At 40.3% G+C, this 25,575-nt stretch overlaps 2 protein-coding genes across 4 annotated transcripts in view; one reads left to right on the top strand and one right to left on the bottom strand.

Annotated features, from left to right (window-relative positions):
• LOC311135733 (THO complex subunit 2-like) overlaps positions 1-6,654 on the top strand; it is a gene marked incomplete at its 5' end in the record, with an annotated part of 73,662 nt that extends 67,008 nt beyond the window's left edge. The window contains 3 exons of one of the 2 annotated variants that reach the window (XM_084169762.1): positions 5,158-5,234; positions 5,552-5,603; positions 5,767-6,654. In XM_084169762.1, coding sequence (XP_084025888.1) covers positions 5,158-5,234; positions 5,552-5,579 — 105 coding nt within the window. In that variant the 3' untranslated portion in view covers positions 5,580-5,603; positions 5,767-6,654. Of the gene's footprint in view, positions 1-5,157; positions 5,235-5,551; positions 5,604-5,763 lie in introns of both variants that reach the window. The other variant, XM_084169761.1, reaches the window with a different exon arrangement.
• A 1,620-nt stretch (positions 6,655-8,274) lies between these two features.
• The window catches only part of LOC311135738 (glutamate receptor 3-like), a gene marked incomplete at its 5' end in the record, with an annotated part of 150,382 nt that continues 133,081 nt past the window's right edge, over positions 8,275-25,575 (bottom strand). Inside the window, 4 exons of one of the 2 annotated variants that reach the window (XM_084169773.1) lie at positions 8,275-10,793; positions 17,645-17,759; positions 18,531-18,778; positions 24,651-24,849. In XM_084169773.1, coding sequence (XP_084025899.1) covers positions 10,548-10,793; positions 17,645-17,759; positions 18,531-18,778; positions 24,651-24,849 — 808 coding nt within the window. In that variant the 3' untranslated portion in view covers positions 8,275-10,547. Of the gene's footprint in view, positions 10,794-12,279; positions 12,395-17,644; positions 17,760-18,530; positions 18,779-24,650; positions 24,850-25,575 lie in introns of both variants that reach the window. The other variant, XM_084169772.1, reaches the window with a different exon arrangement.

Genomic DNA, 25,575 nt, shown 5'->3' with positions numbered 1-25,575 from the left:
AGATATAGGCGTCCTTCCTAACTCAGTTGCCGGAGAGGAAGGAAACCGCTCAGGGATTTCACCATGAGGCCAATGGTGACTTTAAAACAGTTCGATTTTAATGGCTGTGATAGGAGAGAACTGAGGATGGATCAACATTGTAGTTACTCAACAATACTAACCTAAATTAAAGAGTGAAAATAAGGAAGGCTGTACTGAATAAAAATATTCCGAAACATGCGTCCTGTTTGCACTAAAATAGCAAAACATTAGGCAAAGAAATTAACTTTATGTCCTGAATACAAAGCGTTATGTTGGGGGAATCCAACACAACACAATACTGAGTACCACTCTTCATATTTTCAAGCATGGTGGTGGCTGCATAATATTATGGGTATGCCTATATCTGTAAGGACCAATGTTCCTTCTAAGCTGCGCGTTCCCCTTGGACTGCCGTGCAGATGAAATATCAGCGCGTGCAGAGAAGCACGAGATTGAACTTCACTACATTTTCTAGAGTTTTCCCCTTTAGTTAACACTATCAACGTTTCGCTCTGCTGTGGGAATTGTGCTCAATTCAGCGCAATATTAGCCGTTTTCAATGTTACATACCGAAACAAAATGATCTATGCAAGACTTATTAGTATGCAAAACTAACTGCAATATATTTTGTAGGATTCTATCGCATTGATAGACCGGTGCACCATAACCAATCAGAACTTCAGTAGGCCTATATGCAAATAGCCATTGCCATATATGGATCTGTGCCATTCACTTTGACAGGAGAGCATGAGTGGTCGTGAGTAGATTGTTTTGAGATCAAAGCGAGAGCTGCTTGTAGCCACTTGTGCACATTTGTTAATATTCTTTGCTAGTTAGTGAGTTATTAGCCCAGTTATAGCGAATTTCTAGTCAACAATGGGGGGAGTGGTTGCTTCCTACAAGAGCACAAAATGTGTGCATTTCTAGCCATCTTTGAAAAGCAAGTCCGGTAAAGAGCATTTTTTATGTCTTAAAGGGGCAGTGTTGTATTTTGAGACTGTCTTGAATAAGCATGCTAAGTAGCCAATAGGCAGAGGGTAGCATCATTTGTCTGATTCTCTGTAATAATGGTATGGGAATAATAATACATTTTATTTTGTAAGGTGGTTTCTTGCATCAAACAACTCATTTTCAGTCATCTGCTTGTCTGAACGACAAGTGGATAAACAGGTTAATGTCAAGCCCTGCATGTTTTTTTCAAAAGTCTCATGGAATGTAGGCCTACATTGAACACAACACATTTGCTGCTACTGTAGGCTGAATGATAGAACAGCCATTTCCATTTTAAAATGTTATGGGATGCATTTTTCTCAATTGTTTTTGATGGTAGGCCTACATTATGATCAAATAGCCACAGTAGCATACTTGGCCACTGTTTAAATTGTAATTTAAAGTGGGTACAGCCTCAGTGTTCACAGTAAACGCGCGCCGGAAGTTTTTCACAATGTTCAAGTTTGCGCTCAGCAGACCTAAAATTTGCAGTGCCGGAGAAAATTAGAGGGAACATTGATAAGGACTAGGGAGTTTTTTTAGAATAAAAATAAACGGAATAGAGCTAAGCACAGTCAAAATCCTAGAGGAACACCTGGTTGTCTGCTTTCCAACAGACACTGGGAGACTAATTCACCTTTCAGCAGGACAAAAACATGAAACACAAGGCCATTAATACAGTGGAATGTTCCTGAGTGACCTAGTTACAGTTTTGAATTAAATCGGCTTGAAAATCTATGGCAACACTTGAAATGGCTGCCTAGCAATGGTCAACAACCAACTGAAAGAGCTTGAAGAATAATGTGCAAATATTGTACAATCCAGGTGTGCAAGGCTCTTAGAGACTTACCCAGAAAGACTCACAGCTGTAATCGCTTCCAAAGGTGATTCTGATATGTATTGACTCAGGGGTGTGAATACTTATGTACAGTGCATTCAGAAAGTATTCAGACCCCTCCCCTTTTCCTACATTTTGTTACGTTACAGCCTTATTCTAAAATTGATTAAATAAAACATTTTCCTCAATCTACACACAATACCCCACAATGACAAAGCGAAAACATGTTTTTAGAATACCTTATTTACATAAGTATTCAGACCCTTTGCTATGAGACTCGAAATTGAGCTTGGGTGTATCCTGTTTCCATTGATCATCTTTGATGTTTCTACAACTTGATTGGAGTCCACCTGTGGTAAATTCAATTGATTTGACATGATTTGGAAAGGCACACACCTGTCTATATAAGGTCCCACAGTTGACAGTGCATGTCAGAGCAAAGACCAAGCCATGAGGTCGAAGGAATTGTTCGTAGAGCTCAGAGACAGGATTGTGTCAAAGCACAGATCTGGGGAAGGGTACCCAAAGAATTCTGCAGCATTGAAGGTCCCCAAGAACAGTTTGGAATCACCAAGACCTTGGTCAGGGAGGTGACCAAGAACCCGATGGTCACTCTGACAGAGCTCCAGAGTTCCTCTGTGGAGATGGGCGAACCTTCCAGAAGGACAACCATCTCTGTAGCACTCTACCAATCAGGCCTTTATGGTAGAGTGGCCAATCTGATGAAACCAAGATTGAACTCTTTGGCCTGAATGCCAAGCGTCAATTCTGGAGGAAACCTGGCACCATCCCTATGGTGAAGCATGGTGGTGGCAGCATCATGCTGTGGGGATATTTTTCAGCGGCAGGGACTGGGAGATTAGTCAGGACCGAGGGGAAAGATGAACGGAGCAAAGTACAGAGATCCTTGATGAAAACCTGCTCCAGAGCGTCGGGACCTCAGACTGGGGCGAAGGTTCATCTTACAACAGGACAACGACCCTAAGCACACAGCCAAGACAACGCAGGAGTGGCTTTGGGACGAGTCTCAGAATGTCCTTGAGTGGCCTAGCCAGAGCCCGGACTTGAACCCGATCGAACATCTCTGGAGAGACCTGAAAATAGCTGTGCAGTGACGCTTCCCATCCAACCTGACAGGGTTTGAGAGGATCTGCAGAGAAGAATGGGAGAAACTCTCCAAATACAGGTGTTCCAAGCTTGTCGCGTCATACCCAAGAAGACTCGAGGCTGTAATCGCTGTCAAAGGTGCTTCAGCAAAGTACTGAGTAAAGGGTCTGAATACTTTTTTATTTATTTTTTATCAATAGGCAAACATTTCTACAAACCAGTTTTTTCTTCATCATTATGGGGTATTGTGTGTAGATGGAGGAAAAAACCAACTTCATCCATTTTAGAATAAGGCTGTAACGTAACAAAAGTCAAGTGGTATAAATACTTTCCAAAGGCCCTGTAAATGAGATGTTTATGTACAGTGGGGGGGAAAAAGTATTTAGTCAGCCACCAATTGTGCAAGTTTTCCCACTTAAAAAGATGAGAGAGGCCTGTAATTTTCATCATAGGTACACGTCAATTATGACAGACAAAATGAGGAAAAAAAATCCAGAAAATCACATTGTAGGATTTATTATGAATTTATTTGCAAATTATGGTGGAAAATAAGTATTTGGTCAATAACAAAAGTTTCTCAATACTTTGTTATATACCCTTTGTTGGCAATGACACAGGTCAAACGTTTTCTGTAAGTCTCCACAAGGTTTTCACACACTGTTGCTGGTATTTTGGCCCATTCCTCCATGCAGATCTCCTCTAGAGCAGTGATGTTTTGGGGCTGTCGCTGGGCAACACGGACTTTCAACTCCCTATAAAGATGTTCTATGGGGTTGAGATCTGGGGACTGGCTAGGCCACTCCAGGACCTTGAAATGCTTCTCCACTCCTTCGTTGCCCGGGCGGTGTGTTTGGGATCATTGTCATGCTGAAAGACCCAGCCACGTTTCATCTTCAATGCCCTTGCTGATGGAAGGAGGTTTTCACTCAAAATCTCACGATACATGGCCCCGTTCATTCTTTCCTTTACACGGATCAGTCGTCCTGGTCCCTTTGCAGAAAAACAGCCCCAAAGCATGATGTTTCCAGCCCCATGCTTCACAGTAGGTATGGTGTTCTTTGGATGCAACTCAGCATTCTTTGTCCTCCAAATACAACGAGTTGAGTTTTTACCAAAAAGTTCTACTTTGGTTTCATCTGACCATATGACATTCTCCCAATCCTCTTCTGGATCATCCAAATGCACTCTAGCAAACTTCAGACGGGCCTGGACATGTACTGGCTTAAGCAGGGGGACACATCTGGCACTGCAGGATTTGAGTCCCTGGCGGCGTAGTGTGTTACTGATGGTAGGCTTTGTTACTTTGGTCCCAGCTCTCTGCAGGTCATTCACTAGGTCCCCCCGTGTGGTTATGGGATTTTTGCTCACCGTTCTTGTGATCATTTTGACCCCACGGGGTGAGATCTTGCGTGGAGCCCCAGATCGAGGGAGATTATCAGTGGTCTTGTATGTCTTCCATTTCCTAATAATTGCTCCCACAGTTGATTTCTTCAAACCAAGCTGCTTACCTATTGCAGATTCAGTCTTCCCAGCCTGGTGCAGGTCTACAATTTTGTTTCTGGTGTCCTTTGACAGCTCTTTGGTCTTGGCCATAGTGTGACTGTTTGAGGTTGTGGACAGGTGTCTTTTATACTGATAACAAGTTCAAACGGGTGCCATTAATACAGGTAACGAGTGGAGGACAGAGGAGCCTCTTAAAGAAGAAGTTACAGGTCTGTGAGAGCCAGAAATCTTGCTTGTTTGTAGGTGACCAAATACTTATTTTCCACCATAATTTGCAAATAAATTCATTAAAAATCCTACAATGTGATTTTCTGGAATTTTTTTCTCATTTTGTCTGTCATAGTTGACGTGTACCTATGATGAAAATTACAGGCCTCTCTCATCTTTTTAAGTGGGAGAACTTGCACAATTGGTGGCTGACTAAATACTTTTTTTCCCCACTGTATTTCATTTTCAATAAATTTGCTAACATTTCTAAAAACATGTTTTCACTTTGTCATTATGGGGTATTGTGTGTAGATGGGTGACAAAATCGATTTCAGCTATTTTGAATTCAGTCTGTAACAACAGAATTCGGAATAAGTAAAGTATGAATACTTTCTGAAGGCCAACACATGGTGGCCCAGGTGTACTATGTGCCACTGGTGGGCGGTAGTGATGTTTTGATTGACGTGTGTGTTTCCTGTCTGTTGTTGAAGGAGTCAAGGCATGACAAAGAAAAATCTGAGAAGAAGGAGAAGAGGGACAGCAGCGGCGGAAAGGATGAGAAAAAACAATATCCTTAAATGTTTTTGTTTTTTTAAATGTTCTGGGTAACACTTCAGAACTGAAATTATGAAATGTATTAACTCCTGGAGCTCTAGTATTTGTTGTAATTATAATGTATTACCTTGAGTACTGTATATATTTTCATTTGATTATTCAAGGCAACGACCAAATCAAAATATTGTGTCTTTATAGAAACAGCTATCTCACAGGGGCATGTTTATTATCTAGCTACCTTGTGGTAGATTTTCTATTGATCTTTGTAGTGTGTATCTAACAAGTGAAAATACTTTTACTGTCTATTAAGTTTTTCCTTAATGGTGGTACTCATAAGTCCTCTGACAAGCACAGATAATGTGTTCTAGTTCAGTCAGTGAAGGTAAGTAGTAATGGAATACTATATGAGAAGTTAATTTACATTGTCCCAATTGAACATTACTCTTGACTTTCAAGCGTTTGTGTGATTTGGTCAGTGTCTAAAACATGTCTTCATTCTTCTGCTCCTTCCTCACCCTCCCCTCCCCATCTGTGGGCTGCAGCAGACCTGGAGAAGCCGTGTTTTTCCCCCAGACAGACAGATAGAGAGACAGACAGTTACCCTCCCTCCTCGCTGTTAGCTAGTGCTCCATTTTCTCTGCCTTGTTCAGTCTGAGATGAGGCCGCATCTGAAATGTTACTCTCATTTCTGCCTGTGTTTCTGTTGTAACTGTCTGCAAGTGATGTTAGTTTTAGTGTTTGAAACTTGCAGATCTCTTCTTTTTTTTTTTTTTTCAATGTATTTCAGTAACCAACTGAAAGTGTCTTTTATTTTTTTTTTTTTTTTTACTTTTGAATATTGGCACAATGTGCTATTCAAATCACGAATGTTATTCTACTCAGAAATTAAACTGGTAACTTTATTAAATGCTCTCTTGAAAGCATCAGGTCATACAGTCGGTAATCACAAATGCCTGATAAAAAAAAAATTACCTGTTTCATGTTGTCAGGCTCCTCCCCTCTTTCTTGTTTTATTGGCATTAATAGACACTCTCCATATTTGCATTTACCTCATTTAGAGTTACATGTCTATTTATTTATCCTCCTTTTAATCCAAGCAAGTCTTTAGGCATGTATTGAGTGAAATTATACAAATGACCAGTTTGTATATTGTGTACAATAATAAAGAAGGTAACATGTAAGTCATGTCATATCTGTTATGTTTATTTTTCAATGTCCCCTTGCTATGTCCATAATGTGATTGTGTGTTATCAGGTTTTTAAAGCATTTGTAAAATGACAGTTCCTCCTTGAAGCAAATAAAATAATTGTACAAATTTCAAAAGCTTTGTACTCCAAATACAAATGTCTCAGAAACAACCTTTTTGGGAGTTTTTATCTGCTGTACTCAAGTGTATGTTTTTTAAAACTAATAAATGATAGTTTTCCTAGTGAGCCATTCGTGTTTGATGTCCACTTCTTTTCACTTTTAGGGTTATGTACCATCCCACTTCACTTCTTCCTTCTTACAGTTAAGCTGATGTAACACAGATCGCTCAGTAGGTCAGACTAGACTTCCTCAAAATTATTAGAGAGAAAGTTTCAAGTTCCCACACTGAAATGGTACACCGAGAACGCTCTAAACGTTGCATTGCCTGATGTGAAGCCTTGCAGTGTTGAGCAATGCTATAAAGCCTTATAGGAAAAGCTCCTGCAGTTTATTTTCGGATAAATGAAAAAAGATTGCAGTCAGAGTGCCGTATAACTTCAGTACACTACCGTTTATCTGCAGTACACTGCAGTTATTCTACAATTACTGCGTCCAAAATACCACAGTTGACTGCAGTTACTGCAGTTTCAAAACTGCAATCTTTTTTTGTAAGGGAAGCTCTTAAATACATTACAAATGTATAGTCTAGTGTTCGCCCATCAGATTTTCCACCAATGCTTCTTTATAGGACACATCACTTCACTCTATACTCTGTAAACTGGCCATATCTGTGTACCAGGCGCAAGACCCACTGGTTGATGCTTATTTATAAAACCCTCTTAGGCCTCACTCCCCCCATATCTGAGATACCTACTGCAACCCTTATCCTCCACATACAACACCCATTCTGCCAGTCACATTCTGTTAAAGGTCCCCAAAGCACACACATCCCTGATTTGCTCGCCTTTTCAGTTAGCTGCAGCTAGCAACTGGTACGAGCTGCAAGAAACACTCGAATTTGACAGTTTTATCTCCATCTCTACATTCAAAGACTCAATCATGGACACTTACTGACACTTGAGGCTGCTTCGTGTGATGTATTGTTGTTTCTACCTTTTTGCCCTTCGTGCTGTTGTCTGTGCCTAACGATGTTTGTACCATGTTTGTGCTGCTACCATGTGTTGCTACCGTGTAGTTTTCATGTTGTGTTGCTACCATGCTGTGTTGTCTTAGGTCTCTCTTTATGTAGTGTTGTGGTGTCTCTCTTGTCATGCGTGTTTTGTCCCCGCAGGAGGCTTTTTGCCTCTTGGTAGGCAGTCATTGTAAATGAGAATTTGTTCTTAATTGACTTGCCTGGTTAAAATAAATAAATAGTGTTAAAACTAGGCTTCTAGTCATGTTGATATTTTACAGTTGAGAGCATTCTCCTGTCTGCCTCAGTGTTTTAGCTTGGTCGTAAATCATAAGTTCTCTGGCTTTACATCATTTATCACACAAAAGCCCCAGACCAAGTCCTGTCCAGTCTTGCAATCCTGCTAGTTTATACCTCTACACTGGAAATACCCTCTTTGTAATATAGTGCATTGTCATGAAAACATTGCTCGCATATACCATTCAACTGTAATGGCATTCTACTTCAGGGCAAGCCATATGGATTGTCCATATTGTGTCATTCTCTGCCCATTTCAAGATCATGCAGGATGAGTAGTCGACTGGATAAATGTTCATATTTGCTGGGCTGGTTTCTTCCTGTGCATTACATGGTGCAGTATGATCACTGGAGATATTTGGATGATAAAATGTATTGTCCCTGTATGACAAAGAATAACATTCAATAGCTTATCCAATAATATTAGAAAATAACCGATTTTTAATCCATTTTTATTTACAAAATGTAATAAAATTATTTGTACAGGACCTCACAAGGTTCAGTATGTCCACACATGCAGTTCTTGTTATCACTACGTAGCGTGGCAATTTTCTCATTGCTGAGGTGCAGTTACAAATAAAATAACCAAAAGACTGAAAGGATCAAATTCGTTATAAAGTTGAGATTGTTTGCTAACTTCCTAGGGTCTGCTTTAGGTTGCAGTTTGGTAAAGGGTTCACCAATTTCACATGCATTTTATTTGTAAAAAAGAAAAGAAAAAATAAACTGGAAATATACATGTTTCTTAACATTTATGGTTCTCCATGGTTTATAAAGAATTATCTTATTCATCATAATCCGTTTTGTCTTGGCATGTCTTCAAAGTGTAGGCTAGTGGATCACAGTTTTTGCAGAAACATAAAAACACAGAAATACTCTTGTTGTATTCTTCTGATAGTTATTTTTCTCAGAAACATAAAACAGAAATACTCTAGTTGTATTCTTCTGATCTCTCTCTCCACTCTCATTGATCATTATTCAGTAATTAACCCAATCTAAACATAAAACACACAGGTACAAATAAATTAATGTAAATTACAACCAGATATAGTGTGCTATATTTACCATACATGTTAAGATAGAGATTTAACTCCTTTAAATATATTATCATTGGATTGCGTTGCAATTAGACTTACAATTTAAGAACCTTTTTCCATTTTAATGTGAAAGAAATGTAGCCGATTTTGATTAAGATGAGTACTCAAACCTTTAATATGTTGTAAATAGGGGTGTACTGTTTATAACCAAAAACCAATTATGCTCAGTATGCCTATACTGCAAGTGTTCTCTACAACTGTTAATACTCTGTTCAATCAAAAACCTCAACAATATGGCCCCATATGGCTTTTAAAAACTGATCACATCTTCATAAAAACTGTTTTCAATGTAACATTTTCGGCAGTAGTGACAAGTGTGGGCCATGGCCCAAATTAAATATTGCATTTATTTTAACCAGTCATGTTATGCTGCTACCATGATGATCAAATGGCAGCTTGTCCATCAGGCTCTGAGAAAATGGACAGCACCTAAGACATTTTAAATAACCAATGATTTCAAATTATGCACATATTTTAAATAAAAGATTAGGGTACAACATTGTCCTTTTCTATTGATCCTACCCTATTAAGTTCGTCTTAAAATTATTTTCAATGTCATATAATAATCTATAGTAAAATAGGAAGATGACTCTAGTACGTTAAATAAAACAACATTTTTTCAATAAACATTTTACCACTAAAATATGCCTGTAAAGGCTTGAAATGACTTTAAATGTTCTCTGGGATGAGTCTCTTAATGGCTTTTTTTCTTCAAAATAATTCAACTAAAACTTTCCCACTTATAGATTACAACAGTATAAATGTTTTCTTTCTTTCCTACCCTATATTCTTTTGCGATTCTTGTATTTTCAAGTGAACCAAAATGGAGTTGCATTGCTGTGACGCTGAATGCTCCGTAAGGCACTAAGAGAGGCAAGTCCCATATTTCAAGAAGCACAAGTCCTATTGCGTCACCATCGTCGATTATCGTGCCAGGCTTGGCAACCCAGGATGGGCATTTGTTGACTGTGGGTTTGGGTCCAAGCTGATGACCAAGTCTGCCGCCTCGCTTCCAGGGTGCCAGCCAGTGGGTTGTATTCCTACAGAGTGACTGTCCCTTCCTCCAGACACACCAGCGGAAGGGACAGACTTCAGATCTGTAACACCGGAATCGAATTTCAACAGAATTTTTTGTTGATACCATAAAATGTTATATTTTTCAATAATAGGCAAACTTACATATAACATATAGACCATTCAGGGCCCTTGAAGGCTAGATTTCAACAGCATTCAAAATCAGTGATTGTAGCCTATTCTTGAAAAATATTATAGAACATACAATACATGCATTGCTCATGTTGAAAACATTATCAGTTTATCATAACATTGTGTTGCAATGGCATACAGTAACAGGGTGACATACATTCTGAGAGACACTTAGTGCCCAAGACAGGGCTCTCCAACCCTGTTCCTGGAGAACTACCCTCCTGTAGGTTTTCAATCCAACCCCAGTTGTAAGTAACCTGATTCAGTTTATTAACCAGCTAATTATTAGAACCAGGTGCGCTAGATTACGGTTGGAGCAAAAACCTACAGGATGGTAGCTCCAGGAACAGGGTTGAAGAGCCCTGGCCCAAGACAACTGGGACAAAATGTGGGAGAGACATACCCCCTAGATTTTAACACTCTCTGTTCCATACACATTATAGCCTTCTCGGTATGTGGCAAAATTCTGGGTGTTTGCCGGAGGAGCTGGTTTAAAGTTTTGGGCATTCTTAGCCAGATTCAGTCTTTTGGTTTCTGCCCGTGACTTATAACAGAACTCTATCAAAGCCACGGTCATAGCCAGCCCTAGCCCTCCAACCAGAATATAGAAGACTCCCGCCACATTGCTCAAGCTTAGAGCACTTGTCTTGTCCTGGGGAAGGTAAAGAACAATGTTAAGAATTTTTTAACATACATTTTGGTTGTGACCTGATCAAACAAGAAAGGCAAAATCTCCCCAAGTCAAATCCAGCTCTAATGAAGACGACACCCCCACTATTAGTGATCTAATCGATTACCCCAACAACTCTGTATGGTTCTATCAACTGTGTAGGCAGTGAATCCCATGGAGACATATGCCTACTGTGGGGTAGTATTGAGGTAAACTGCAGAGGTTGACCTGCTGAATGACTTCCCTACAACAGTAGGAAGCTGGGAGCAGCTTGGGACTGTCTAGTAGGTCAGTCAATCCTCAACAATAGCAGGAGAGGTGGGTCAACTCTGCAGGTAGTTAATAACATAGCTAGATTGGTGAATGTCGAGAAAAAGGTTCCTTCTATCCTACTCTGTGGCTCGTTTACGAGGCCACCCTAAAGGAAGGTGGTCAATGTCGTACAGGTCAAAAAACTCTTGATTGGCCCTGACTTCACTATGATATTGTAGTTCTTCAAATGTACCATTAACAATCTGACTGCATCTCACAATTTCAATCAAAGTGGCAAGCTCTAGGAATTGTGAATTGAACCATTTTGCTGCTACTAAGATCCAAACTTAGATATTGAAATTAATTTATAAGAGTTTTACCATTTGCATTTTAACCCTATGAGTGTGTCCTTTAAAGTGTGCTTTGTAGACTGTCATAGGAGAACCCTGATGTTGGCTACAGGGCCTGTATGTCCTGTCCTCTGAATATCTCAGAGGGTTAAATAACTGCTTTATATTAGATCCTTTAACTTCATGAAGTGTGCAAACAAAATGTCCTTATTGTGACATTCTACAGTTCAAACATGACCTTCAGATTCCACATGATCACTGTGTGACCAGGTGGAGTTTGAAAGTTAGTTTGGAGTTTGTCAGAGTAAAGAAGCTTGTTTAGTAAGTCGCACTGCATAATGTTAATAGATTAAATATACTCAATTAGCACGCAAATAAGTAAGGACACTAATAAACAATATTTCAATACAAGTTTGGTTAACAAAACAGCAGCATAATGATTACAATTCAATGGATGTCATTTGTCTATGGTAAGTATGAATACAAATGTAATTTAACATTTTTCAAAGGCATGCTGCACCTTTTCAACTATCATTACATATGTCTAAGCTGTGTGATGAGATCTTAGGAATAATAATTATCATTATTATAACAGTAACGTAATGTAAACACTAATAATGTGGACAGTATTGTGGATAATGAAGTATTTGTAAGACAAACTATCCAATGAATATTGTTTAGACTGTTTTCACTTAGACTGTGTTGCAGATGTGTCATTCGAGGAAAATAAAAATAAAAATAAATAAAATGAAAGAAAATATATTCTATATATATATTTTAAATGTATGGTATTTAGGTATTTGCATATGAACAGTTAAGTCAAAATGCAATTTGTAATCAGTACAAAAAGACCTGCAGCGACTGACCTTACTTCCAGAGTCCTTGGTTCCACATTCACCCTTATCGTACCACCATTTGTTTTTCAGCTTGTCTAAGATGCCTTGTTCACTGAGTTTCAATACTGCAAGGTTTACAGGAGTTCTTCACGTGGGAAATAACATAAATAACATTATATTATGTTATTTTATGTTATTCAAACTTTAAACTACTTCATACTTTACAAAGCGATAGAGCAGGGTCCTGGCCAACACAACACAGAGAGCAGGCAAAACTAACTGTTACCTTTCATACACCAGGACTAACCCCTACCGTACCAGACCCTACCTGTATCGCTTTGAGTAATCGGCACACACTGTTCAAAAAAGTACTTACGATTGGGACTAGCAGAATGAGTAGCTACTGTAATATAGCTCTATATGTACATAAAAGAGGTGCAATTGTTATGGGCACATGTAGCTTTTTGACCAAGCGTTTAGCAAGGTGGATCTAACAGGAACCCTTTCATGACTAACAGACAAACAAAAACTAGCAGTCCGATTTTGTTCTAGCTGAGGGCAGCCAACACCTCACAAAATACAGCCCTTCACTGGACATGCATCCACACAGCCACCTAGAAATCCCACTTGCATAGGCCTATATATACTGTGCAATTACAATCAATCAAATGCAACATTGAGAACTACAAGAGAGCGGTAGATCTAAATTGGAGTAATATGGAATTGTAGCCAATCTGGTTTTCTATCATATCAATATATACCAATATATTGATTCTATGTAGCTCTGTGGCTGCATGATTAGTGGTATATAGCTACTTTTTTTAACTTCTAATTGCAATGAGATCACTAAAATCTACAGGTAGATTTGAATGAATAAGACTAAGAAATGTAAAAGCTAAACAGTTTCTAATGAGTCCTCAAGTAGGGCGTTATGTTTGTAAGACATTATGCTGTCTACATGACTGCTCGATTTCTGTATTTACTTTCTTTCTGAAAAATGATCATGGTTTGTAATTTAATTTCATTAAATATATTGTATTCACCACTGTAGCCTGCTTCATGCATAATAGCATAATATTTACATAAAAAAGGAGTTTAAAGAATGTGAGGTTATTTGATCTTATCTGGCTATATGGCTTATTTTTACAGCAATTTAGCCAACATACTTAGACAACATTTATGGTTCACAGCAAGTCTCAGAAAATAACTATGTAAATAGGAATGAGGTTAGTAACAGCAGCTTTGGACAAATAGTACTGTCTCCTGCTCATACTGAGCTGTTGCTTTGACATGGCAAGTCACATCGGGCAAGGTTCCAGTACTGGTACAGTGGCTTGCGAAAGTAGCCTTACAACCTGGAATGAAAATGGATTTTGGGGGGGTTTGTTTCATTTGATTTACACAACATGCCTACCACTTTGAAGATGCAAAATATGTTTTATTGTGAAACAAACAAGAAATAAGAAAAAAAACTGAAAACTTGAGCATGCATAACTATTCACCCCCCCAAAGTCAATACTTTGTAGAGCCACCTTTTGGCACATCTAGCCACTGGGATTTTTGCCCATTCTTCAAGGCAAAACTGCCCCAGCTCCTTCAACTTGGATGGGTTCCGCTGGTGTACAGCAATCTTTAAGTCATACTACAGATTCTCAATTGAATTGAGGTCTGGGCTTTGACTAGGCCATTCCAAGACATTTAAATGTTTCCCCTTAAACCACTCGAGTGTTGCTTTAGCAGTATGCTTAGGGTCATTGTCCTGCTGGAAGGTGATCCTCCGTCCCAGTCTCAAATCTCTGGAAGACTTAGACAGGTTTCCCTCAAGAATTTCCCTGTATTTAGCGCCATCCATCATTCCTTCAATTCTGACCAGTTTCCCAGTCCCTGCCGATGAAAAACATGCTTCACTGTGGGGATGGTGTTCTCAGGGTGATGAGAGGTGTTGGGTTTGCGCCAGACATAGCGTTTTCCTTGATGGCCAAAAAGCTCAATTTTATTCTCATCTGACCAGAGTACCTTCTTCCATATGTTTGGGGAGTCTCCCACATGGCTTCTGGCGAACAAAAAAACGTGTTTGCTTATTTCTTTCTTTAAGAAATTGCTTTTTTCTGGACACTCTTCCGTAAAGCCTAGCTCTGTGGAGTGTACGGCTTAAAGTGGTCCTATGGACAGATACTCCAATCTCCGCTGTGGAGCTTTGCAGCTCCTTCAGGGTTATCTTTGGTCTCTTTGTTGACTCTCTGATTAATGCCCCCCTTGCCTGGTCTGTGAGTTTTGGTGGGCGGCCCTCTCTTGGCAGGTTTGTTGTGGTGCCATATTCTTTCAATTTTTTTATCATGGATTTAATGGTGCTCCATTGGATGTTCAAAGTTTCTGATATTGTTTTATAACCCAACCCTGATCTTCTCCACAACTTTGTCCCTGACCTGTTTGGAGAGCTCCTTGGACTTCATGGTGCCGCTTGCTTGGTGGTGCCCCTTGCTTAGTGGTGTTGCAGACTCTGGGGCCTTTCAGAACAGGTGTATATATACTGAGATCATGTGACAGTTCATGTGACACTTAGATTGCACACAGGTGGACTTTATTTAACTAATTATGTGACTTCTGAAGGTATTTGGTTGCACCAGATCTTATTTAGGGCTTCATAGCAAAGGGGGTGAATACATATGCACGCACCACTTTTCCGTTATTCATTTTTTATAATTTTTGAAACAAGTTAGTTTTTTCATTTCACTTCACCAATTTGGACTATTTTGTGTATGTCCATTACATGAAATCCAAATAAAAATCCATTTAAATTACAGGTTGTAATGCAACAAAATAGAATAAACGCCAAGGGGGATGAATACTTTTGCACGGCACTGTATCAGTATGGAGAGTAGCAGCTAAACAATGGGCAGATTGGGCACAACATCAGGACAAACTGGGTGTACTGATGTCTGTTTCCCTACTAAGTCCCCAAGCAGGAAGAATCCCTGTCAATTGCATGGCTATTTGTTTTGGAAGAGTACCAACTCCTTTTTTTTTACTATAGTAATGACAGACTAAATAAATAACAGTGCCATAACATAACAGTGTTATAATGCATGATGTAGACAAAGCACAAATAAATAAAACATTTTATTAATTTAGTTATCTCTTGCGTGACCCGTATCCAGAGCTGGCGGGGTGTCCTATGAGGGCATGCAGACACATTAAGTGACCCACAACAGCCATGACCCAGCAACCGAGAGGTCAGTGGACTGAGAGCACTGACTGGCTAACAGCGAGATAGAGGACAGTACTATCCTAGCTAACGTGTCACAGAGGGTATGTCTGTCTGTCCAGTAGCGGCTGACATGATAATGACACATGCTGATGTACGTGCTGTACTGAGCATGCCTCTCAGATGGCTATCACCTTGTGCCTGGGATTGCTGCTGGCTGCTAGGTAAACATGCTGGGCTCCGTCCCGTTTTGATCCAGTCCAACAACAAAGAGGAGCAAAGTAAAAAAGCAATGTTCTGTTCTTTTTTGAGAGTATAAAATCAGTGTCTGTGGTGGGGGAGGTCTAATGACTATTTCACTGTTACCATCAAGTATGATTCAGGTGCAGCTTTATGTCAAATGAATACATATGTTGAGGTGACAAAACAACAACTGGAAAACAATACAAACAGAACACTCCCAAAACATACAAAAAGACAAAACTATAAAATCAACACACACAGTATGAACAGTTCATGCAAAATATCAAATACAATTTAAAAACAAAAAATGAGGACAAAAGATGCACAACTGAGAAAACATGACACAGAAGAAACACGATTTACCCATGGAGGTGAAAATAATGTCTTTACACAACACCCGATTCTCATACATCCAAATATCACAAATAGTTACTCGTTCCAGTTCTTAACCTGCTGTATGAACTTTCCTTATATGTCTGTGATAAATATGAGGAAAATATTTTTAAAATGTAGCCTACTTTCATATTTGAGCCAATTTCCCTAGGTATTTATGGTATATTTAGAGTGTAATTTGCCAATGTCAGATCTAGTTTGTGTCTTTAATATATTGGGTTTTCCTCTCTCAGTGGTTATTACATACAATATATTTGAAGCACATTGTTAAAGTACCAACACATGCATTTTTAGGAATAAAAGAATAAACAAGAAATGTGGCAGTCAGGTGCGATATCATAACATGGCTACCCTCTCTCTACCAAGGATTCAAGGCAGATTGCTTGCAGGACGAGGCAGCTGCTTTGTGTTGCTCTGCTATAGTATTAATGTCCCGCTTACGCTCAGGAATGAATGACTAGAGTCAACAACATCAATGTCAGTCTGCCTGTTCTTCTACAATGTGCCAAGTGTACTGTGGACAAGATGCAAGCAGAAGAGTAGAGACAGAGACGGATCCACCGTCGGGCTGTCGCTTTGCCCTCGTGTTCTGAAACACAAGATCAGGTCATATTTTCCACCCTCTTGCAGCGTTTCATTGGTCGGGATGGGGCCAGCCATGGCTAGACTTTGACTGGTCTTGGAGACTAAGACCAACCAAAGGAATCTGTCAGGGTGACAAGCTAACACTGTTTTTCAGCGATGTTATTGGTATCAGACAAAATGTTGGATCATTTGGTGTCACTGTCATTAGAATTCTCACGTTTGCCTGCAATGCTTAGTCCCCTCAAGACTACGCTGTTCGCCTCGCCTGCCCTAGCACCCAAGGTTGAGGCAGTTTGGAGAGCGCTACTGTACACCTCAGTGCTAGGGTACATGGCCACTGCCATGTTATTCTCTTAATCAATACTTCATTCAGCATCAATTGCGACAAATTATTCATCCACTATCAGTTAAATAAGTGATGAAATGTGTTGTTCTCTTCAAATAGAAGCCCCCTGAAGTACGTCTTAGTGAAACAGAGCATTATAATTCCACCATGTTTGTCCTGTGGATATAAAAAGCAGAGAAAATGTACATTCTGCCATTCTGTATGTTTTGCCTTTGACAACCACAGGGCAAAGCACTAAACTAAAAAGGAAATATCTCACAGAGCAGCCCTGCTGCAGAACAGAACACTAAGGAGGTCTCACAGTCTGGTTTCTTACCAGAATGGTGCTACTTTACTACCATCAGGAATAATAATCAGCTTCAACTCTTCTCTACCTGCAGTAAAAAGATAGATAATCTTTTTCTCAGAAATATCTCAATTGTTACTGGTCTTTTTCCTCCATTAGCCAAGTAAAGGGTTCCCAGTTTGATCTCAGTTGCACGATAAAATAGAAAAAGCCACACGGTTTTCTGTTACAGGGCCATAGTGGACTGTGGTTGGGGCCTATAGGTTACATTAGTGATTTACAGGCTTGCCGATTACTCTACTCTACGATACCCGATTTTGGTGACATTGAGGCTGACCTTGGAGTCACCTCCCCCGCTGCCGCACTCTCCCTTGTCGTACCACCATTTGTTTTTCAATTTGTCCAAGAGGCCTTGCTCATTCAGTTTTAACACTGCCAGGTTAACAGCATTTCTTGAAACGATAAAACATGACTTGTAAGAAAATGAACAGGTCCGTGAGAAATCTAATATTAGAATATTAGTTAATAGTAATAATAGTAATAATATCAAATGACTCATAAGGGGGAGCACGAAAAGGACAAATTGGTAAAGAATTTCACCGGTGTGCAGAGGTAAGAAGCGTTTTACATCAAATAAAGTGTTAAATATTAGAGAGGTGGTATGGAGGGTTACATTGCTCAGAACTGAAGTGTGGGGGATGGGGACACTTTGTCATTGAGAATAGAAGTATAACGACAACATACAGCATGCACGTTAACATTCATCACAAGTGACAGTGCAGCTTTTAGCAAGTTAAGTGAAATAAACACATTGAACTGTTAAATGAAGCAATGCAGAACTGCCAGAGAGGGACACCACAGAGGACAGAGAGGTGAAAGGTTGAGGGGAAGAGAACAACAAACCAGGGGTGGGTGTGGGGGCACATCAACATACAAATGGATTTAGTAAATATGACTAATATCCCAAGAGTACTTTCCCTTTGAAGAGAAAGAAAAAACCAGCAACACAGAGAGAAACAAACCATAGAGATAGAGAGAACATGACAGAAATGGCTTTACGTCTAGACCAGAGTTAAAGAAACACAATACCATTTACTTCCTGATGAACCTCAAAAAAATAGAAATTTAGGAGTGAGGAAGAAGAGGAATGGGACAACAGGAGACATCAGGGTGGGTGGAATACTATAACAACATGGAGAATATTGTTATATTATCCCACCCACCTTAATGCTGATCCTTTAGGTGTTGCCACACCGTATCCCTTAGAGTCGAGGTTGCCGCCCACTTTCATGGTGTCACAAGGTTTCCGCTGCTCAATGTACTCGTTCATTGTGGATTCGAGAAGAAAGGCAAATTTGCCTTTCGACTTTCGCACTCGAGCAACCCCTTCTGGTGTGGTCTTTGCGAACACTGACGGTTCAGCCGATTTCATGTAAGACCACATTTTCTCATAAACTGCTATTTTGGAGCGCTGCATTTGGGGAGAGAGGGAGAGAGAGAATACAAAAATAGGTTAGTGGTGTATAAAAAAATGTAGACCATAGCACTTAAATAGCACATTTTACACATATACACCTTCATATACAGTGTACACCTTTGCCATGAGTCAATAGAGTGCTGTCTGTGCTCCTAGAGAGCTGAGTAAAGGAGTCGTTGTAGTGGGCCTGTTGCCAACAGCAGATCTGAGGTCTGACAAGCTGGCAGAACACTACAAACAAAACTGCAGGGTCATGTTTCTCCTCAGCATCCATCGACAGGACGACCACCTGACTGACCACCTGCTCCCTTTCACCATCCCCCCCTTCTCCCCCTGAGGTCACAAGACAGGAAGTGAGTCAGCAGGCCTTTTGACTTTGGGGTTCTGGAGGTGTCACCTGGATGGATCAGTGGGGCTGCTGCCACCTGGAGCAGCAATATGACGTGCTGAGAGGAGAACACAGCCCTGCCATGCCCTGGCCTGCCTCCTGCCTCCTGCCCTGCCCTTACTGACTCACACCCAGGGAGCTGCTGCTAAAAATGGCTTCTAAGTGGCTGGCGTCGGGTCTCCATGGAGCTGGGGTACACACACAGCAGTCGACAATAGAAGGACAAACAAGGAAGCTGCATTAAACTAGGTTAATGTGACCTTCTGCCGAGTGACCGAACGAGTGGGGAAAACTTTAGGATGGATGTTCTCACGACCAAAATAATAATGTGTATAAATAGCCTATACATTGATTTAATTAGCAAGTGAACGCTTAATGTGGCAAAAACAGAGTCAACTTGGTGATTATATCTATGGCTGTATTACCCAGGGCTCCAAATAACATCATATATTTAATTTTTTAATTTCAGAACCAGCTATATTGTTGATGAATATTGTTGATGAATATTGTTGATATATTGTTGATGAATAGATATTACTATTTAATCTGAGAAGGCCATTAGAAGTTCATTTCTGGCAAGTTTTTGTTTTGTCATATCCTTTTCACTTTTTAATGGAGAATGGGCACTAGGCCCACCATAATAGCTGAATCAAGCTAAATCTAACATTACATATTAAACTGCAGATGGCTTGGCTACTGTGGACCATCGTGAATTTTAGTGTGAAACAGATTGATCTACTTTTTACGTGTGTGAGCACACGCATACAGTTGCACACGCACGCACGCTCGCACGCACGCTCGTGCACACACACACACACACACACACACACACACACACACACACACACACACACACACACACACACACACACACACACACACACACACACACACACACACACACACACACACACACACACACACACACACACACACACACACACACACACACACACACACACACACACACACACACACACACACACACACACACACACACACACACACACAGTATATGTTTTATTATCCTTGTGGGGACCTAAAATGTATTTCCATTCAAAATCCAATTTTCCCTAACCGTAAACGTAACCCCTAACCCTAATTCTAACCCTAATTGTAACCCTAACCATAAATCTAACCCGTAAGCCTAAAATAGCCTTTGTCTTTGTGGGAATTTCTCTTGTTTTACTATCCTTGTGGGGTCTTTTGGGGATTTCTGGTACCCACGAGGATAGTAAAACACACACAGAGTAAAAAACTACTCATGGAACAGCAGGGACTGTGAGGGGACACACACACAGACGCACACACAGACACACAGACATACTCTAACACATCAAACATTTTTGTTTGTATTCTTTGTTTGGGGTTTTGTTCGTGTATCGTTGTATTTGAAATTTGTGTGACTGTCCTTGTCTATCAGTGTAACAGTGTTTTGTTACTTTTGTGGACCCCAGGAAGAGTAGCTGATGCCTCTGCAAAAGCTAATGGGGATCCTAATAAACAAATAAATAAACAAATAAACACAAAAGGGTTCTACCTGGAACCAAAAGGGTTCTACCTGCAACCAAATACGGTTCTTCAAAGGGTTCTCCTATGGGGACACCCAAATAACTTTTTAAGGTTCTAGATAGCACCTTTTTTTCAAAGAGCGTACAAACACCCATACACACGCACACACACACACAAACATGTCCTTACAGACTAAGAAGGCCCACATTTGCATAAAGCAAAATTCCTCTAATCAATATTGATTGTGCATTAAGCACCAGTTCTGATGTGCTCTCTAAAATCAGTCTACAGACTGTCTATTGACTGACTTACTAAGCTTTGGGGATATAATTAGCTGGACATTCAGCTGTTTCTTCAATCAGGTGGTTGCACACCAGAGCAAACAGATGCTTTCTCATATTGCTCTGGATTCAGTAAATCCTCATAGAAAGTGTCAATCTGTTTAACAGAGGTGGCTGTATACAGAAACCACAATGTCACTTAATTACATGCTGAGTTAGCTGAATATGAATACATTACATGACTCTGACTGTTATAATTATGAGACAGAGTGCTGTGGTTCTGGGGAGGTGATAGCGCTGATTTGGGATGCTAATAGTTTACATAACCCCTAACGGCCTGAGACCCTCTTCACTGCTCCTCTGCTCTTTATTGGGAGTGATGGGCTTGACTCCTGATGAGCTTGATGATTACATCATTGGTCTGTAATGTAAACCGTAAATAGGGCTGTTGAACATAATGAACACCTTGGTGTCACTCTAACTTATCCTGCAGAGATGTCTGGTGTTCTCAGGACAACTGATATGACAGGGGTAGGATCAGATCAGAGGGGATTCAATAAATGAGCTAAATATGAATCAACATGTTAATTATTAGACTATAGAAAAACAAACAATGCTGCAGTTAAAACATTAGTCTCTGATATGCATATACACCATATGCTGCTATGTTGGCATCAGCATCACTCTGCTCAAATATTTCCCCTAATATTCACAAACATCAAGACTGTCATTTCGTTCTCATCAGTGATGGTTGCTTTTACACTCACAGCACACCAATGAATTGAGTGAAATTGAGCTGACTAGTATGTAATCTTGAACAATGGGGAGTCAGCTTCTCTTACAACTTATTCCCCCACCCCCAGAGAGGTGGATTTTACCCCCTGCATCACACACTCATTTAAAGAGTACAGGGAGAGACCATATGGGAGGTGATTGAGGGGGTGGGGTTGCTCAGCGGGACATTCCTTGGAAGCGGTTGCTTCTTATGCACCAACAGATGTTGAAGCCTTATGGGTGTATCGATCAAGGGCAACATTTTTTCACGGACAAAATCTGTTAAAATCTGCAGTACATTCAGCTCCTATTGCTGCTACTTACACCTCCATGATTTTCAGGTAAAAGGAAGATCAAAATCAGTCTGTCTTTTTGAAAAAAGGCCTTTTGTGCAGCAGGGCCTTCAGCCCAGGTTTTCAGAGAGAGAAGCTATAATAGACTGGGGGGAGGGGGTGGGACCTGAGCTGTCTCCAGAGTGGAAAGGGCATTTACACAATACAGGTGACATGAATGAATGTGGCCAGAGAATCCAGTAAATGTCACAGAAAGTGCTTTAAATGTCAATACTGAAACCCCTGTGAGAGCACTTTTGTTATCACTTGAAACATAACAAGACAAATGATTTTCGGTATCGATAGCGAAGTCAGCATTATATCAGATGGATTACAAGAGCCAAGCTTAAGCACCTGACTTTATCAAACTGATGTCATGGATGTTCTATATCAGGGATGGGCAACTTTGATGGGGGTGGGGGTCACAAAAAATCTGAACTAATCATGAGGGGCTGCAGTTGCTTATGTCTCCAGCTTCTTATGTTTTTACAGTAGTTGCATGATAATATCTGATCAATGCTTTCTGCAAGATGGATGCATCTAACAGAACATCAATATCAATGCATTGCTGAATAAAATAAAGCTGTCTCCCCGCATTGTATCATGCAAATTTCAGCAGTAGCTGGATATGTAATGTATTCAGGGCCATGATTGAATCATGCTTGACATCTGCACAATTTCAGTGGGAGGGACAGTTAATGTAAATGACAGTAATAGTTTATGACAGGCTTGGCCATGCTGTGTAAACAGAGGGTAATTTCTGGGTCATGTAAAGATGGGCGCAGCTCTTCTGCTTGTGTTACTTGAGTCAGCAATCATATATGGGCTAAAGGTCTCCAGTGTTCAAACGCAAATCTATATTCATCTATACTACAACATAAAAAAGCACGTTGTAAGTTAGTTTTCGGCCTCAGTATCCATTTGCAAAATAAATACATATTAATGAGAAGAAGCTGGCTCCCATAGTGCAACCCAAACACCTCCAACTGTCAGTCCATCTATCAACTCTCCATTTATGTGCTCTGAATGCTTTATGGCTGTTTGCTCAGGTCCACCCCACTGGCAATACAAAGTAGGGATGAGTCGGAAAATAAATCATTAGCATTCTGTCTGTATGCAGAGTGCTTGTCCACATGTAATTATTGGATTCTCTTCTGGCCAGTTATACGAGTGCCAAAAGTATTAAAATGTGGAAACAACTTACGTAACTAAAAAAAGAATCTGCAATTTCATTTCATCAGGCTGTATAACATCAACCTGGACGCATACACGTCACATAGTAAATGTAAATCCAGGACACTCCAATTAGTATGATATGTTATGTTTCGTATGGTATGTATTAATTTGTGGATGTCCATCATCCATTTCGTATGAGATGTTGCCATACACAAAAATGTATGCACGCATGACTGTAAGTCGCTTTGGATAAAAGCGTCTGCTAAATGGCGTATTTTTTTATTTATTTTTTATGTTACAAATTACAATTTTCAATTCATACAACCTTCTGTCTTATGTAACCATACCAAACGTAACAGATCATAATAATTTGCGTGTCCCGGATTTACTTTTACTATGTTACGTTTAGTCTATGAGACCAGGCTGATAACATACACATGGCTGGTTTTGAAAATGAGATGCCTGAGCTAAGTTAATTTCTCTCCATGTATCACATACATGCTGCTGTGCCTAAGATACATGAGGTGGAAATGGAGATAAAAATGCAAGCACTTAAAATCAGTTTGATGTGTCTGAATATTCTTCTTCTGACTCTTTGACAACAAAGGGGCTGTGACATGAGCGAGGGAGCAGTTGGGGAAGCATGTGATGTACTAGGGTGCCGGTACTGTAAATCCTGAGAGGAGTGAGGGAATGACGGGAAAGTGAAGGTGAGCCATTTGAGGGATGACCTGCCAGTGTGTCATCAGAGCAGATTTCCGTTTGCCTGGTGGCTATATGACTCTAATTAAGCAGCACATCTTTCCTGAAGAACATATTTAAAATGTATCTGGAGCCTCTATTTTAATTAGAAGTGCCCTGGAATGGCTCCTCAGTCGTGACATTTGAAGTTTGAAGGCGGAGGGACATGAAGTCCCTAAACACCTATCAATTATCTCCCCAGAAAGACCTGGGACAAATCACCAGGCCGTCAGCCAGCCTGCCAAACAAATCATGAAAGAGAAGCACATTTGCTTTACATCCAGTGGCTTGCACAAGTGGTTATGTTTCACTGCACTGATTCACTAACTGTAAACACCAGGCTATAAATATACTTTTTAAAATATTCAGTGTGTTCAATTTTTTATGCTTTGTTTTTTATGTTTTGTTCCTTCCGTCTCCACACAGTAGCATAGACTCTGATAGCCACCTGTTTCGTGTATAGTAGCTTGACCTTCTTCAATATTTATTATCATAGCTAACTACTTCCATATTTTCTGTTAGGTATCAAACAAAACTAAATATCTATACCATTCCCCTGTGCTCCTTGCTTTGATGTCTTGTCTGCTTTTTTTAGTGTTCTAACTGTAAAGAGACTAAAGTTGTGTCTGGTGAATAAACCCCCAGTTAGTTTAGTCACTCACCCTAAAGAACTCCTTGGTGGAGCCTGAGTCTAGGGTCCCGTAGGCAATCTCTGTCTGCTTGGCCAGGTCCTCAGCACTCTCTATGGGAGACACCATCCTCTCCACTGTGAGGAAGGCAGCCAGGTTGGCTGTGTAGGAGGAGATGATGATGAGGGTGAAGAACCACCACACCCCCCCCACGATTCTGCCCGACAGAGACCTGAGAGAGAGGGGATGAGGAGGACAGAGGGACGTGAGAGCAGGGTGCTCAATCCTACACACTGACAGAGGGATGGAGGCCGCCATGCCTTTGGAGTCCACTGCTTCCTGTGTAGAGTCTGGGTATCACACACCACGTATTGACATAAATGCACAGCCTCAGAGCATTGATCTTGGATTTATGTCAAATCTCACCCACATACCTCAATGTTAATGCTCTTTACACAGAGAAAAACATGGTGTCCCAGCCTTGTTGCTCTATGATGCTTGCGTGGAGGGTTGTGTTGTGACTGAATGATAGCACACACAAACACAGCAAGCAGAGATTAGCGTGCATCAGCTTCAATGAGGCTGACGATCCCCACTGGTAATGTAACTACTAACCTTAGGCTTACTGCAGTCTATCACATAAACCGATCCTCCAGGAGGGAGAGTGGCATTTACTAAATAGTCTTCATCAAATCAATGGCATTGACTCTTTGGCATTCTATGGGCTCTTCAAATAGTACCTGACATCCTAAATCACCACAGAATGTTTTGTGTTCTTTTCTGGTATTATGTTACAATGATTAAATGGCTTGCCTTTTATTTAGAGGTGACTTTCTCCACTGCACATGGGAAACCATCACTCAGTTTTCAGTACGCAAACCCCTTCTATTTTTTGAGTAATGCTCCAAAAAAACAAACATTTTATCATAGAGACAGTAAGGGAAAAATGACTGAGGAA

Source organism: Coregonus lavaretus (assembly GCF_964263955.1).
Source record: "Coregonus lavaretus genome assembly, chromosome: 10".
NCBI classification, from domain to species: domain Eukaryota; kingdom Metazoa; phylum Chordata; class Actinopteri; order Salmoniformes; family Salmonidae; genus Coregonus; species Coregonus lavaretus.
Note: the sequence above shows the minus strand (reverse complement) of the source record. Positions and strands in the feature narration are given on the sequence as shown.